This window comes from Lontra canadensis, unplaced genomic scaffold (assembly GCF_010015895.1).
Source record: "Lontra canadensis isolate GAN:19392208 unplaced genomic scaffold, GSC_riverotter_1.0 scaffold2, whole genome shotgun sequence".
In the NCBI taxonomy this organism is placed as follows: domain Eukaryota; kingdom Metazoa; phylum Chordata; class Mammalia; order Carnivora; family Mustelidae; genus Lontra; species Lontra canadensis.
In genome coordinates this window covers 67,103,932-67,121,511 of record NW_022630996.1, presented here as the reverse complement: position 1 = coordinate 67,121,511, position 17,580 = coordinate 67,103,932, and the positions used below count along the sequence as shown (strand labels likewise).

Sequence of the window (17,580 nt, the reverse complement as noted above, 5' to 3'; positions counted from 1 at the left end):
TTATGTGCTAATGGGTGATCAACTTTTTGCCTCTGATAGATCCATATTTTTAGGGGAAAGTGCACCAATTGTTGTATTTCCTTTTGCTTCCTCTTGATCTCTTTTGTTTTTATTTCCAGATGTTTTAAGAGACTTAGCCATACTATCAGACTTTTATTTTCAAAAAAAAAAAAAAAAGAAGAAAACGTTACAGGGATTAGCTCAGCCGGATATTTTGCTGTGCACTTGGTTCATAGTTCTGTTTTCATTTCCTAGTGTGCCCCAAATATTCATAAAATGGATGGATATTCATGTGATGGTATTCAGGTAGGTTACTTCATCTTTACCTAAACCTTTCATGTGTGCCAGCATGAAAGAAATACTGAAATCTTACCAAAATAGGAAAACCATTTTAAATGTTTCGTAATCAGTTCTGAAGATAAAAGTTTTATAATGCTCATCTACTAGTTCTCCCAGTCATATTTTCTTTTTTTCAGTGATCCAACAAAGCAGACATTGCATCGTTAATAGGTTTGCTTTTCCATTTTAGGGGATTTGCTTTGGAGGAAGATGTAAAACCAGGGATAGGCAATGCAAATACATCTGGGGGCAAAGTAAGTAAATAGCGTGGCTTGATCCTTTTCAAAGTATGATATCAGGTCAAAGGACATCTGAGATGGAAGTAAATTTTCAACCACTTTGTGACTGGGGGGATTCTCAAAGACACTGAAGGTCTTAGTAGGGGCACTTTTTAAAAAATATATTTTTATAATTTCTTTTATTATTATGTTCAGTTAGCTACTGTATAATACATTATTAATTTTCGATGTAGTGTTCAATGATTTATGGGTTGCGTATAACACCCAGTGCTCATAATGACGCGTGCCTTCCTCAGTCCCCACCTCGGTTGAACAGCCATTTTGTTGTTTATGCAGTAAAGCTTAAATTGACCCTGCCCCCCCCCCCCCACCAGGGGAACTTACTTAAAAGCAAGTCGGGGAAACCAGTTCCAGATAACAAAGCCCAAATACAAGGGTGGGTCAGGTCATGTGGAGATAACAGAGCTCAGCTGCAGGGATGAGTCGGGCCAGGTGGAGACATCCAATCATTGGGGCCGGCATACTGTCTCCCTAGCTACCAAGGAGTGTGGGCCCCACCTTTTGGCCCGCCTTTTGGGCATTAATTCTGATCAAGGAGATAGACTAGTTCAAATAGCTACTATGGGGTGAACTGTAGTTCAATTGGCCACCCGTGTGTGACCTAACATGACTGTGCAGCTTTCTCTGTGTGTTACAATCTCATTGGCCACCTGTGTGTGGCCAAGCTCAACCACATGGTCTTTGCCCTATAAAAGTTAGTCTGTGAAGCAGGGAGGGGTTGCCCTCTCTGTAAGGGGCGGCGCTGACCTGTCAGTTTGATTCTTGATGCTTGGTGCAAAATAAAGCTTTGCTTGACCTTCGCTTTGTATCAGTCTCGCTCCTTTGACCATGGACCCATTATTGGGGAACCCAACATTGGGGACCCAACAGTTGTACCTTTGGACAAGAAAGAAAGTGCCTTTGCTGCCCAGCATATGAAGCATGTGCAGCCTGGAGAATAGAGCAAACCCGGATTTCAGATCCACTTACACTTCTCTTAGCTGAATGTCCTTAAGCAACATCTGTACAACCATATGGGATGGGCGTGGACCCTGGGAAGGGCGTCTGTGGCCTCGTACTGTAGCAGCTTATCTAGAGTTGCTTTTTCTTCCTCAACTCTTCTCTCTTGAAGTCTAGCTGATTTTCCTAATTACAGGGGACCTTCTGCTGAGGTAGCTGTGCACATCAGAAGAAAATTTTAATGTTATTGCTTTCAAAGCTTGTCAGACATTTGGAGGGAAATATATAATATTTATATCTAAAATATATTATTTAAATTATATTTCTGTTTAAATGTGTATTTAAATACTGTGCCATATATTTTTTTGAAAGCAATTTCTGCTTTAAACTCTTTCAGAAGACAGTTTGTATTAGGAAGTAAGCTATAAAGATAATCTTTAATTGTCACAAATCGTGGCTAAATTCTTTCCGAGAGGGCAAGTGTATGTCCTCTTCTGAGTAATTGGGAATGGGGGAAAATACGGAAATATAGGTTTGTACTTTGAAGAAAGAGATACAGTTTTGTTTCTCCCACTTGAGAAAAACTGTTGCTTACAGCAAGAAGTAGGAAAAAAAAAAGTTGGTATTTTTAACATGATTATTTTTTTTAAATATACACAAACAGTTGTCTTTTGATTAATTTGCAGAAGTCATTTTGTTCTAACTCCTGGACAGTTCCATCAACCAGCCTTGGCTTTAGTCAAAACAAAGTCCCGACAAAGATGCTGATGTAGCTTAAAATGTTACTTGACTATCTTACCTTTAGCATGAATTCAAGCTTGTCTAAAAACAGAATAAAATTAAATTGTTTTTTAATAGTTGTTAAGAATTAGTAAACAAGATGAGAAATTATACCACTGTTTCTTGAATCTTTAATTATAGTGCATAGTTATTTTAGTAAACTTGTCATTATGATTAATAGAAGTTGCCAAGTGAGAAATTTGTACCTTACATTTGGCACGGAGATTAAAATGTGGAGTATTTATTCTGGGAACAATTTGGTAGCATCTTCCCCTCCTTATTGGCTGCATTCTGAGGAGTGTTGTTCTTGAAACCTCAATCCCATCCCAGATCTACATAGATCTGTTTTCCAGATTTCCAGTGAGCAGTCATGAGGAATGTAGCTGAGTCGTGGGTATTTCTGGTAAAGGACAACTCTTGAGAACCATGGGTAGAGTTTTTGGGATTGGCACCATTGTCAGGAAGAAGAGTCCGTAAAGGGCTCCTTTTCCCTTACTGCAAACCTTTTGAGCAGCTCACATGTTAAATCCCTCACTGATAGAAAACTGTTCTACTTCAGAGGTGATGGCATCGGACAAATACTGCTATGAGAAACTGAATATTGAAGGGACGGAGAAGGGTAACTGTGGGAAAGACAAAGACACGTGGATACAATGCAACAAACGGTGAGACCAAGAAGTTTGCACAGAGTTTATCCCTTCGTTAATTGCAAATATTACTTTCTGAGCCCCCAGGACCTTCCTGTTCTCAGCACCACAGAGCCTTCTGCTGCCTGCTTCGCTCCTCTTTTCCCAGCATTCCAGCTCCACCTTGCAGAAGAGTCCTGAATCTTAACACGGATGCTGACCTCTCCCACAAGGCCCAGGTCACCCTTGCAGCTGCCTCAGGACTTTCTCACCTAGAAGGCGCCTGCTTGCATTTCAAAAGCAACAGAAATTAAAGCCAGGAGAATATATACTCTACTAACTGGCTCTGACTTTCCTAAACCACCATTTTTGTCGAAGGTCCTCATATTCTCAGTGTCCTTCAGTTTAGAAGCCTTGCAATGGTCCTTGACTCCACCGTCCCTCTGACACGTTGTCCAGACACCAAATCACGGCCACTTGTCTTAACTGATCTCTTCGTTTCTTAATTGATCTCTTCATTTCCTTTCCTGTTGCACTGCCGCAGTTAAGACCTATATTAATTCTTCAGCTAATTAATTCCTCTTAAGAGTATCTTAAGCCAGGAGTCCCTAGCATGCTGCCCTCAGAATATTCATCTGCTGAATTGTTTTGACTTTTAGTTCTTTGTTCAAATTTCACTGGTCCAGCGTACCTAATGGTAAGAATAATGCCCAACATTTACTGAGTACACACTGTCTTACAGTTTACATAAGCTATGTTATTTAGTTTTTACGGCAGTTCTCATTTTATGGAGGAAAAACTGAGGCACAGTTAATTCATTTGACCAAGGTCATCTAGCTAGGTGCAGTGGAAGCAGAAGTAGAATGTGGCAGTCTGATTTCAACTCTCCCTGAGCACTCTGTGGCATGTCCTACTGTGTTTAATGAACAAAATGGAACTTTAGCTTGACCCTTTACACCCCGCTCAGTTTGTCCTCAACCTTCATTTTTTTGTTTTCTTCTTGTTACTCTTCCACATTCTAGCAAATCTTGTCATTCCTCACCCATGCCTTGTATTCTCCCATCTCCATCCCACTGCTTGTGCTGCTCATTCCTCCCAAAGCACCCTTCATCCTCACTCCATTACCAGTCACCGTCCACTTGGACAACACTGTATAAATTGTTTCTGGATTTACTCTAGGAATAAATCATTTTCCTCTTCTCCGAATTCCCACAGCCTTTTGTACTATTATTATGGCCCTTGTTCCCTCTCTGCCCCTTTTTATAGTTGTTTACGTGTGCGGTTTCTCTTCTCATCTGAGTCTATTTCCTTGACTGTGTCTTTTTTCCTTTTATATCCTAAAGTACTTAGTAATTTCCATGCACATAAATGACACTTATAAAAATGTTGAATATCTCTTCTGTGTTAAGAAAGCATTTTTGTTTGTGATAGATACAACAAAATGATATAACCTTTAAAATTATTTTTTAAGGATGAATTAATATATTTTTCTATGTTGATGATAGATATAAATTCTAATTTTTCTCTTTATCTTAAGCTTAATATTTTCTTATACAATCTTGCTAGCCCACTAATCATTCTTGATAAGATATTTATTGGTGTATGTGTTTATTTATTTTATATATTAGTAATTTAAAATATGCTAGATATAGCACAGTATTTAATACCACTGGAAGTATTTTATATGTTAAATTAGAATTGTATGTGGTAGTTGGGGGAATAGTGGAATATATTGAAAAAGGGATCATGAGTCTTTGTGACTATCTATTATATATATAAGATTCTTTAATTCTGGGACAACAAGTTGAAGAAAGAGCTGTCTTCCAAAAGAGTACCCATCCAAAGGTCATTTATTAACTTGCCAAATATTAAAAAAAAAAAAAAAAGTTTTAGCATATCCAGTGGTCTGTTCTAGGGAAGGAGATTCTGATCTAAAATAAGTCATTTTGGTAGATAATTTCCTTTAGAGAAATACTTGAACTAATGGACAATAAAGGAAAAGCTAAGAAACAATTTGGGATTTTGGTACATGGATAACAGTTTAAGGGAAGACACTTTTTAAAGCAGGAGGCAAACTAATTTGGGCTTATTTTGCTTATAATTTGAGTAAATAAAATATAGTTGATGAAAAACAAGCACTAAAATGAGATAAGATTATTGTTCTAACTGAACATGGTTTGTTCTCTCTTTGGGGAAAAAAGTAAATAATTGGTATCTTTTAACACAGGGATGTGCTTTGTGGTTACCTTTTGTGCACCAACATTGGTAATATCCCCAGGCTTGGAGAACTTGATGGTGAAATCACATCTACTTTGGTTGTACAGCAGGGAAAGACGTTAAACTGCAGGTAATCATCTCCCCCATTCTGTGAGAACATTGGTCAAGTTCCTTTGAGGAGTCCTGCATAGGGTTACTTTGTTTTTTTCAGTTCCATGTGTGTTAGCAGGCGGAAACAGCATCTAGTCTGTAGGGGAGACCAAGTAAATCCTGACACTAATGGGCTGAAAAGAAGATAAGAATTAGTTGACTGTGGTTGTTAGAGTTATGTTTAATGGGTCGGGAATATCTTGTAAGGTTTAGTTTGCATTTCATTCCTACTAAGGAAAAGGAGTCAGAACTCCTGGTTAAGTCATTAGGTTAAATATACGTATCTTCTTTTACTCCCTTCTGAAACCCTACTAAAATGACACTAACTGGTTCTTTTTTAGAATTCATGTATTCACAGGGTGAGTCGAGAAAGGGAGAGGAGAAAACAGCAACAAAATTTGGGAGTGTGGAGAGCGAATGGATGTGTGGTAAATGATTGTCAAAATCAAGAAAGCTGAATTCCTAAATCAGTAATGGGGAATATGGAGAGCTATCCTGGTATATAAAGTCATTTCCCCAAAGGCTCAAAAATTGGCAGCATCAGCTACTTCTGGAAGACAGAGTAAAGGATTCAGGGACAGAGAAGGGCTACAATAAAGAAGATAGTTGAAAGTCTGCCAACAGATTACTTCCTGACTCACCTAAACTGGGGATCCCTCGCCCTCCCGTGGAAGATTTGAGCTTTACCTTCTACAGATAATCAAACAGGTTTCCAAACTGAAGGACAGCTGGCAAAATTGATGTCAGGGTGTGTGCAAGTGACCAGCCTCATCAATGTCAGCCAGAGAGCCCTAAAATTTCCTATCACTTATCTCATTTCTCAACTCAAATATGAGCACTTTATCAGACGTGTGAAGAAAGGCTCTAACACACATAATATACGTGCATACACACACATACACAAAAAGATAAAAACAACCAGAAGAAAAGGCCCCTGTCAGTATTTATGAGAGAGAAGATACTTCTATCATGAAACAAGAATAGAGTGCTGTTTTTTAAAACAGATGAAGAACATTCATAGAAACAAATGCTGTTGGAATTAAAAATATGGAGGTAGAGATTAAACCCAGTAGTTGAAATTACCTCCCAGAAAGTAGAGCAAAAGCAGGAAAGGAGTGAAATGTAGAGAAAACCTCACCAAACTGGAATAGAAAGGATAAACAGGGAAAAGAGCAGGGAGGAAATCGTCAATGAGTGACTGAGATTGTCTACCAAGGATGGACTTGAGTGTCCACATCGACAGGCTCACCGTGTGCAGGTTCGATGAGGGAACTCAGAGGCACATCTAAACATATCATTATGCAACTTCAGAACCTTAGGACAAAGAAAAGAATCCCAATGTTTTCAGAGAGGAGAGAAAAAAAGCATCAGGCTTGGGATCTATCAGAAGGAGCCCTGGGGGCCAGCAGACAATGGAGAACATGATTTCTGAACTAAGTTCCGTACCCAGGTGAACTATCAATCGAGTGTAAAGGGAGAAAATGGACACACTTTTAGATATGCAGATTTCCCTGCAAATGTACTCCCCTATACCCTTTCTCAGGAAGCTATTAAAAATTGTGCTCCACTCAAATGAAAGCGTAAGCTAAGAAAGGGAAAGGCTGGACACATAGGAAACAAGATACCCACCGTGAAGAGTCTGGGCACTCCTCCAGTGAACGGTGTGGGGAAACCCCAGACACTACAGTTCTGCACAAGGTACAGCGGACAGCCAGGTCAGACAGGAACAGGGTACACTCCAGATAGAAACTCCAGGAGACATTTCTGCAGGAGGAAGAACTGGTGCTCAGACACATCTTGGGGATTTGGGGATCAGCTGAGTTTGATTAGTTTTGCATTAGTGAAAAATTCTTAGAAAAGTAGGCAGGAAGACAACAAACGAGACTTGCTAATCTGAGGGAACATGAAAAGTTGTACAGGAAAAGAAAAGGTTTAATTATGGCATGCTGTATCACAGAACTGAGTAACATTTACATAGTCCTAATGGTGTGCATTTTTGTTACTGATTTGAGTATTGATTAAACAAAATTTATGATGGGAGGATAGGAGAGAGATACAAATTTTCAAATTTTATTGAGGGAAGTCAGTTCGTAGTATCTGAAATGGAAAAATAAAAAATAGTAACACAAATTTTTAATTAAAGAATTTATAAATAAAAAAAGAATCAGTTAAAAGTAGAAAGTGGTTTCCTACAGGGAGGGATATATGGTGAAGGAGAGGGCTCTAAACCACTTTATTGAATTTAAAAAAAAAGATTTATCTGTTTTACTCTTTGAAATATATGCATGTGTCATTTTGTTAAAAATAAAGAAATAGAAAGAATGGAGATTTATGTACTGGCATTGACATGGCACCATTTGACTAAATTATGGTTTTACATTTTAGTTGTGTTCTGTTTTATTTATTCCTATATAGTAGTTAGGCTTGCTGTATTGAATAGTGAAGTTAATCATATAACTATTCTCAAATATAATTTTCAAATTAGCAATCTTTTTGGGAAATGTAAGCACAAACCAGTTCTCATCCTTCTTCGAAACATGTTTGAAATCTTGAAACCTACCTACTTTTCAAACCAAATACTAGTAATAATGGCTTACTTGACTTGTACATTAGCCAAGGCAAAATGATAAAGCTATTTCAATTCAGGCCTTTTTTATAATAATGTTTAAATCCTAAAATATAGCAATATCTCTGAAAGAATTAGATCAAAAGGAACACCTGGGTGGCTCAGTCGGTTAAGCCGCTGCCTTGGGCTCAGGTCATGATCCCAGGGTCCTGGGATCGATTCCTGCGTATGGGGCTCTTTGCTCAGCAGGAGAGCCTGCTTCACTCTGCTTCTGCCTGCCACTCTGCCTGCTTGTGCGCTCTCCCTGTCTCTCTCTCTCTGACAAATAAATAAACAAAATCTTAAAAAAAAAATTAGATTAAAAGATTCAATTGCTTTCTCCATTTAGAGGTTGAAATGGTTATGGTCTTGGTTTTTATTAGATAATAAATAGAAAAATAGAAAAAGTATTATTTCCCACTTTTTAGTTTAATTTAACTTGGTGTTTTTTAGTGAGAGAGAGAGAGAGAGAGCATGTGCATTCAAGCATGGGGAAGAAGCAGAAGAAGAGAGAGAGAGTACCAAGTAAGCTCCACACTTAGCCCAGATAGGCTCAATCTCACCACCCTGAGGTCACAACCCGAGCTGAACTCAAGAGTCCGACACTTAATCTACTTTAATCTTTAAACAGATTCTATCTTCCAGAAGTAGCTGATGCTGCCAATTTTTAAGCCTTTGAGGAAATCCCCAGATTCTCAAAATGAATGTGAATTAATGGAATCCTATTTTCTTTTTGCTCTCTGTTTTTAGTGGTGGGCATGTGAAGCTCGAAGAAGATGTAGATCTTGGCTATGTGGAAGATGGGACACCTTGTGGTCCCCAAATGATGTGCTTAGAACACAGGTGTCTTCCTGTGGCTTCTTTCAACTTTAGTACTTGCTTAAGCAATAAAGAAGGCACTGTTTGTTCAGGAAATGGAGTAAGTATTCAGTACCTTGCCATAGGGAAACTCCTCTATTCACAGAAAGAGATATGACCCTAACCTGCTTGTTTTGTAAAAACGGAAAATGTGCTTATCCATGTTTCTAGCTGGCATGTAAACAGTTTGGTCATAGTCATTAGACTGTTTCTATTGTATAATCTGTATGAGCCTGGGAATAAGAAAAAGCATAATCTTCCTAATCAAATTCTCCTATCATATAATGCCAGTTTTCTACAAATGATCTGGGAGAAAAATTTTAATAAACTGTAATGGGATTTTTTTTTTAAGTGTGTAAAAAGGGGCATTGGCCACAGTATTTAATGACTGGTGTTGTCCAGATACTGAGCAATTAGAACAGATCATAAATACCTTCTGTAGCCGCACCAGGTGCCTATCAGCTGAGGATAGCTCCTAGAAGTAAAAACTGAATGAGTCAGGGAAATGTTTATCACCGATGAATGGAAAGAATGGCATTGCTCGGGGCGCCTGGGTGGCTCAGAGTGTTAAAGCCTCTGCCTTCGGCTCAGGTCATGATCCCGGCGTCCTGGGATCGAGCCCCACATCGGGCTCTTTCCTTGGTGGGGAACCTGCTTCCCCCTCTCTCTCTCTGCCTGCCTCTCTGCCTACTTGTGATCTCTCTCTGTCCAATAAATAAATAAAATCTTTAAAAAAAAAAAAAAAGAATGGCATTGCTTAAAGGACTAAATTCTACCCTTCCAGTCACATATCTGATAATGCAGGTCCTATATAAGTAAGTTTCTAAGTTAGATCAAACATGCTGTAATGGTGATCACAGTTTGGTCATTTTCTGTTAGGACTTCTTATACTAATAAAGTCATTTTTGCCCCTGTTTCTTTTGGCATGCACTACGTTGTTTTTGTTTGTTTGTTTGTTTGTTTTTTATCCTTCCTTGATTCTTTGCTTGAACTGGTCGTATTATCCATTTGAAGTAAAGGATCCCTGTCTTGAAATTGTGAGCCTTTCAATTCTAGTCATTCCATGCAGATCCTCCAGGGATATGCCAAGAATTTTCTTAGGGAGGTCTTACCAATTGTAACTCTTTGCCAAAGGATAGGAGTTCTTATGGCAAGTGAAAATAGAGAAGGCATATAGTAAGTAGTTCTGCTGCTGTAAAGAGGTCTGCTAAGTCTTCTTTCTTGAATAAGTGAGGAGATGTTAAGGGGAAATGCTTTGGGAGGATAAGGCAAAAACAATCGAATTACTTCTTGATCATTCATGCTATGGATAACAATGTCTTCTTCATCTAGAAATCCCATATATAACACAGAGACCAAAGTTTTGTTAGTAGAGTTTTGTTAATAAAATATTTGTTTAATGAATGAATAAAAGTGATAGATACAAGTAATTCAGGTGGCAAATGTCATCCAAATCGTTTGCAGTAATTATGCATAATACAGAGACATTACATCCTATGTATTTTTAATTCACAGTAACTCTATATATATGACACAAATTAAAATGAGAATACAGTAGATACTGTCTAAGCACTGTACATTGTGTGGTTAAGAGTATGGGCTTGGAATCAGATGGTCTGAGTTTGAATCCCATCTCTGTTTCTTCCTGAGTGAGATTTGGCAACTTATTTAGCCTATATGTGATTTGATTGATTCTCCTGTAAAACGAGAAGAAGAAGAGTATTGTCTGCTTTACAGGATTTTTGTGAAGAATTAGTGAGTTAATACTTGTAACTTATATTTAATACTTAAAACAATGCCTGGGCATAATGAGTGTTGGATAAATGTTTTTGCTCAGTCTCTCTCGCGACACAGGACACTCGTGTCACTGTCCTTGTAACTGTGTCACTGTCGTGTGATGTGGAAACAGAGAGTTGGAGGAGCCAGTTAACCTGGCTAAAATCCATTGACAAGAAGGGTGAAAGTGGCACCCACACTCGGGCCTTTTGACTTCAAATCTAAACCTTTTCTTCCTGCATATTTGCCAGTCTGCAGAGATTTGCTAATCTGAAATCTACATTTTCTTAACCATATTTTATAGTTACATTTAGACATGGGTGTATGGCATAGATCAGACAGAAGATAGAAAGCGATCCAGTGACAGCCCTGCCCCCTGAACAACTTCTCTGATGTTAAACCTAACTGAATTCTCCCCTACTTCCCACTCCATTTAAAGTATAACTAAGATCTAGGTGTCGATTCTCTTTCCTGGACGTATAAGTGAAGATAGATTATTATCTTACCATTTTTTTAAAATTTGGTGCCATTTTATGTGAAAATTTTTCCTGACATTTTGTTTGAAGGGTTGGGGGTTTCCATGACATGGAAGTCATTCATCTCTAGCTTGGATTGAGATGCTGGGGCTATTGCTTTGTGAGACTTTCTTCTTAGACAATCAGGCCTTCCCTCTTCTTTGTTGGATTGCTCTTTATCTTTTTTGCTTCCTAAAAGATTAATAAAATTTTGGTATAAAGACCGTTTCTTTGGAAGAAGCTTTTCTATTGGATAATTGGCAAATGATTGTACTTCTGCTTAGTTTAAAAACTCTCCCTCCTATAAAATTTAAGTTAATGAAATTCAAAACAATTTCATTGATTTCTTTTTAGACCATAAATTTATTTCCCCTGAAAAATTCATTATTCCCTTTGGGTCTAACTGCTGATCTCTAGAAAATATTATTTTGGGTACTTGAAAAAGAAATAAGGAAATTAGTCTTAAGAAGAAAGTACTGAGTTTTTCAGCACCATCAAATTCTAGGCATCTAATAGAAGTCAGTGCTTATTTTTTATGCTTCTGTATCCGAGGGCTGACCTGTGCTCTTGATTGATTTTGGATTTCAGGTTTGCAGTAATGAACTGAAGTGTGTTTGTAACAGACACTGGATTGGTGCCGACTGCAGCACATACTTCCCTCACAATGATGACACAAAAACTGGCATAACTCTGTCTGGCAATGGTAGGTACTTGATTTCCTACCATTACGTAATTAACAAAAGAGAACTGCTCTTCAGGTAGTTTCACTTGGATTATTTTTGTAGCTCAAATATAGTATATAGCTGGCATCCACAGTATGAAATTGGTATTTTCCATTAAATTATAATCATGTATAATATCGAATATAACTTAGTCTACTGATTTAGCGTTATCTTGTCCTACTGAGATTTTTCAAGTGTTCTATTTTGGGGGGGAGCATGACAACAAATACTAGCATTTCTTTTTTTTTTTTTTTTAGTTTCTTTTTTTTTTTAAATTTTATTTATTTATTTGACATACAGAGATCACAAGTAGGCAGAGAGGCAGGCAGAGAGAGAGAGGAAGGGAAGCAGGCTCCCTGCTGAGCAGAGAGCCCGATGTGGGACTCGATCCCAGGACCCCAGGATCATGACCCGAGCTAAAGGCAGCAGCTTAACCCACTGAGCCACCCAGGCATCCCAGTAGCATTTCTTTTAAACGAAGAAAGTGGTCCTAAGGTTTCTTAACTGTCTGAATTTAAGGGGAGAATTTTATATTTGGGGATTGAATACATAGAAAAAAAACAATTGAAGAGCTGGTTTATTTTTTTTTTAATTTTACTTACTTATGAGAGAGAAAGATAGCAAGAGAGATCATAAGTGGGGACAAGGAGGCAGAGGGAGAGGGAGAAGCAGGCTCCCCACTGAGCAGGGAGCCTGACCCAGAACTGGATGCCAGGACCCCGAGATAATGACCTGAGCTGAAGGCAGATACTTAACTGACTGAGCCACCCAGGCGCCTCTGAAGAATTTATTTTTAAATATGTTGTTGGCTTTAATATTTTTAATTACAGAATCTCATCTCCGTTCAACCCCAGTTCTGTAGCCTGAACTGTAGCTAATTCTAGACGTAGTAACCTTGGCCGGGGTGCCTGGAACGGGATTAAGGATATAGATCATAAAGAACAGGTGCAGATATAAAAGCTAGAGTGGCCCAAATGGAGAAGCAGAGGTTAAATGCAAACGGTCATAAGAACACATGGCCTGGAGGTAAATGTCCCCTATTTAAACTGTTTTATCATTTTTCATGATTGAGTATTCTACACTGATTAATGCTCAAATCCTGAAGTCCATTCACCTCCCTGTTCATTGTGAGATCCAGACAGGTTAAAAATCTTAGCCACAATGACCTTAGCAAGGAAAGTCAAAGAATGATGAAGATTCTGGGGTCCTCGGTCTCAGCAAGGGCAGTCTGAAGCTGCTTTTAGTAGTTCATGCAGAGATGAGGCTATTCAGGTCCGTGGATTTGAGTGACTTGTCAGAAGTCATAGCATTACTTAGAAATAACCAGGCTAAACATCCGAGTTTATTGATCCCTTTTAAAATTATTGGAAGAAAACGAAGAAAAGACAGATATGCTAGGCCTTAGAGTAGCAGAACCACTGTGCCCCAGGGGGTCCTTGGGCATCTGTGTCCCCCCATCCCACAGAGGACCTGTGCGGGGTGGGCTCTGCCGGTTTCCTCCATTGCCCTGCTGTAGGACCCAACTTACCGAGGGCTCCCAGACAGGCAGGCTGACACTTCTGTCATGGAGATTTGCAGTCTGCCCCAGTTGCCTGGGAAGATGGACTGTTGACATCCAGAAGGATGTTTCGAGAATACAGCCGACCAACAGAGATCTGAGCTGCTCTGAGTGAAACAGATCTGGGTAACATAAGAATCTGGTATAAATCATGATCAGCAAAGCAGCTAGGCCTCCTATCTGCCTTTTCTGCTCCGGGCCCTCCGCTGAGTTTCTTGACAAAGCCTTCGACTTACCAGGCCACTCACACTGCCCTGATTCCCCTAAGGATTCCATCTCTGCCTCCCTACAGCAGATGCTGACACAGCACTGCCACCCAGCACCCAATTTTTCGTCCTTTTAAAAGAACACCCACTTTGGGGGAGCCAGGGTGGCTCAGTGGGTTAGGCCTCTGCCTTCGGCTTGGGTCATGATCTCAGCGTCTTGGGATCAAGCCCTTCATCAGGTTCTCTCCTCAGTGGGGAGCCTGCTTCCCTATCTCTCTCTGCCTGCCTCTCTGCCTACTTGTGATCTCTCTCTATATATATCAGATAAATAAATAAAATCTTTAAAAAAAAAAAAGAAGGCCCATTTTTTTACTTCACAGTAGGTACAGATATCAAATCATTATGTTGTACACATGAAACAAATACAACCTTATGTTAACGGTAGCTCAAAAAAAATAAATTAAAAAAGTGTTCTCTAAAATTAAGACTTAAAGAGGAAAAAATACCTACTTTTTAAAACAAATAATTTTCTTAGTGTGGTGATTACAAATATGGAGAATAAAGTTCCTGAAAGAATTTTATATCAAGGGGCGCTTGGGTGGCACAGTGGTTAAGCATCTGCCTTCAGCTCAGGTTATGATGGTCCTGGGATCCAGCTCCATATCAGTTTCCCACCCCAGCAGGAAGCCTGCGTCTCCCTCTCCCACTCCCCCTGCTTGTTTTCCTTCTTTCACTGTCTCTCTCTGTCAAATAAATAAATAAAATCTTTAAAAAAAAAGAATTTTATATCAGAATTTCCTTTATATACACTGATCTTCATTGTTTTCTTTTTCCCCTGTAGGTGTTGCTGGTACCAATATCATAATAGGCATAATTGCTGGTACCATCTTAGTGCTGGCCCTCATATTAGGAATAACTGCATGGGGTTATAAGTAAGTGAATTGTCTCAGTATTGCTACTATCAAAATAGACTTTAAAACATTTTGCTTAAATGAATTAAGCACCTAGAAAGTTTTGTATCATTGGATAAATATACCTGCAATGAAAATCAGTCTGGTTCCACAGGCAATCAGTGAATAGTCTTGGCATGGTTAGAGACGATCATAATTTATTATGTTTTTAACTTTGAGATAACTCCCTTCTTATTCTAAAAGTAGAGAATACTGTTTCAAAACCATTATGTGAAGTAAAGTCAATTGAAATCGGGTCTTGTGTGAAGGCTGTGTTGGTTTGCTGTTTAGTGACACAGGCTCTCTTGACTTAAACCCATACCCAGAGATTCTTGCAGGATGGTCCCATAGGGAGCATAACGCTTTAGTCACAACAGCAGTGATGACATCAGTTATAAACAAGCACAGCAGTGGCAGCTCTGTGACTGGGTACGTGCTGTGGACTGGCCTCGTGCCAGAGACAGAACCTCCGTATCTTCTTACCCAGTATGAAGGAGGCACTATTATTTGTTAACTATTGGGTGTTTGTGGAGAAAATACTGTTCAGAGACTTCATTTGTTCACCTTAAGAGTCAGCCTAAAGTTGCAACTTGTAATACGTAATTCTTTTTTTTTTTTTTTTTTTAACATTTAATGTATTATTTGCCCCAAGTGTACTGGTCTGTGAATCGTCAGGCTGTAATATGTAATTCTTTTTTTTTTTTTTTTTTTTTTTTTTTTTTTAAAGATTTATTTTATTTATTTATTTGACAGACAGAGACCACAAGTTGGTGAGAGGCAGGCAGAGAGAGAGGGGGAAGCAGGCTCCCCGTAGAGCAGAGAGCCCGATGCGGGGCTCGATCCCAGGACCCTGGGATCATGACCCGAGCCGAAGGCAGCGGCTCAATCCACTGAGCCACCCAGGCGCCCCATGTAATATGTAATTCTTAAGCTTCGAGTTCAACTTAGAAGTTTTGGGTTCTTATTTATAAACTTTAAAAAGTTACAAGTTATACAGCTTTTGAATACTGAATCCCCTTGAGTATTTAACTAAGTAAATGACTTTAAAGTACTTCAATCTTATGATGTAAAAAATTTCCTTAGAATTCAAGTAACTTACTTAAGTTTAATAACTTAAAACTTAAATATGGCGAACCTTAAGTTCTGTTTGATTTCAACTTAAAAGCATCGTTCTGCTGATCTCTTATGATGATGTTTTAGTACCCTGACCCTAGGGTTTTTCTCCACTTGAAAGGTCTACAGTGTTTTCTAGGCATTGTGGCCGTTACCCCATTTTATAATATCTCCCCCACCCATACGCTTGGCTTACTTCACTGAAAGACTGGGAATTAGAATATTTTAGGCTTCAAAAATACCTTAGAACTTTCAACAGACTAGGCACTATGTAATTATGTGCCATTATTATTATTATTATTACCTGACATGGTCTTAAACTGACTCTATTGAAGGAAATCTCTAAAAGTATATGTGGCTGTTGCTTGTTGTGAAGTCAAAACCCTGAAAGAGTTTCTTTGGCAGAAAAGAGAGCAATAAGTTTACTGCCAGGATGTACTTTGTATGCTAAAAGCATTAAAATATATGGGGGCATTTGTGGAAGGCTATTTATTACCAAGTAACACGGACAGCATAGACAGACGGTAAAGTTTAGCATAGCATGGTAACTACCACATCGAACAGCAAAGGAGGGCACAGCACAGTAGGAAAGCTCTGCCTGGATTAAATGAGTACCTAGTCCTGTACCAGCTCATAGATGCTCAATACCTATGGGCCTCTTTGATGTGCAGGCCATTATCTATATTGCATACTTCTATTTACATGGGCTGATTTCATCATAACATTTGGAGTTATAATTACGTGTCTTAAAGGAAGGCTTTTCTGAGTATTTATCATTTGACCTCCCCTCACACCTCAGGTGAATTACATCGTGGAGTTACACTATTTCCTCCACTTCTCTGATTCAAGACCTAGGTGGTAATTGTGACCACAAGCTTTGAGCTCTTGAGGTAGCTCAGTGGTTTCATTGGTTACGTGGAAAGGGGAAGGCAAAATTATTGGTTTTATTATGTGTGATCTCCTGCCACCTACTGACACAAATTGGTATTTCATGGTTTTGCAGTCTTGGAAAAAATTACCTTTCAGAAAACATGAAATCTGAACTTTTACTTCTCTTGCTAATGGAATTACCTGTATCCATTTGTTTTAAGGATTAGAATTAAAATACTTCATTCTCTATATAATTTCTTATTTTTATGAAATTCTTTTGAGATTTCACTGTTTTTTTCATTTCTGAATATATGTATTTTGCATATTCACTAAGGAAAAAAGACAAATCTTATTCATACTACAGTATCCTCTTCATAAATAATTTGAACCTGAATGATTAAAGTTCTAGTACTACTAAAATTATTCACTGTATGTTTAAGAATAGAATGAGAATGTAGAAATTTGAATACAGGAATTAAATCCATGAAATTCATATTCTATTTGAAATTCAAAAATGGATTTTGGACCTGAAAACTCATTTCCTCATTAATGCTTCCAGATAAACTTTGTACCCCTTCTCCAAGACTTGGAGTGAGGGAATGGCAAGAATAGGCCATGAGGAATACTTATTTGGAATTGATGGACCACTAGGGAATAGGATGGAGGGAATAAAAAGTAAAACATACTGAATAGGAAGATTCTGGGACTTACTCTCTGCAACCCCCCCTGACCAATCCAACAGTTTCAGCTATCAAAAATATAAGTAACAAATTGGCACTTCTACTCTCATGAGCTCATTATTAAACCGAGATACTTATAGGGTGCATGGAATAGATAGGCAGATGAAGGGGCTACAAACAAAATTGACATGGAAACATTGCCCTTGATCTGGGAAGGTAGGAACCCACTACTCAATTGCTTGACCTTTCTAACATATCTTCAAAATACTAACACTTAATTAGGTCACGATAAGAAAGTTAAAAATTAAGTCTTTTGAATTGTTAAGTTAAAAGTCACTGGTGCCTTATAGAACACATTTTGTTTAATATTGGTTTGT

At 38.5% G+C, this 17,580-nt stretch overlaps 1 protein-coding gene across 12 annotated transcripts in view; it reads left to right on the top strand.

Annotated features, from left to right (window-relative positions):
- The window catches only part of ADAM22 (ADAM metallopeptidase domain 22), a 217,999-nt gene that overhangs the window by 175,899 nt on the left and 24,520 nt on the right, over positions 1 to 17,580 (top strand). For all 12 annotated transcript variants that reach the window (XM_032875808.1, XM_032875798.1, XM_032875790.1 and 9 more), the window contains exons 19-25: positions 256 to 306; positions 530 to 593; positions 2,917 to 3,022; positions 5,211 to 5,330; positions 8,706 to 8,874; positions 11,693 to 11,807; positions 14,432 to 14,522. In XM_032875808.1, the coding sequence (XP_032731699.1) occupies positions 256 to 306; positions 530 to 593; positions 2,917 to 3,022; positions 5,211 to 5,330; positions 8,706 to 8,874; positions 11,693 to 11,807; positions 14,432 to 14,522 (716 nt within the window). The remainder of the gene's footprint in view (positions 1 to 255; positions 307 to 529; positions 594 to 2,916; positions 3,023 to 5,210; positions 5,331 to 8,705; positions 8,875 to 11,692; positions 11,808 to 14,431; positions 14,523 to 17,580) is intronic.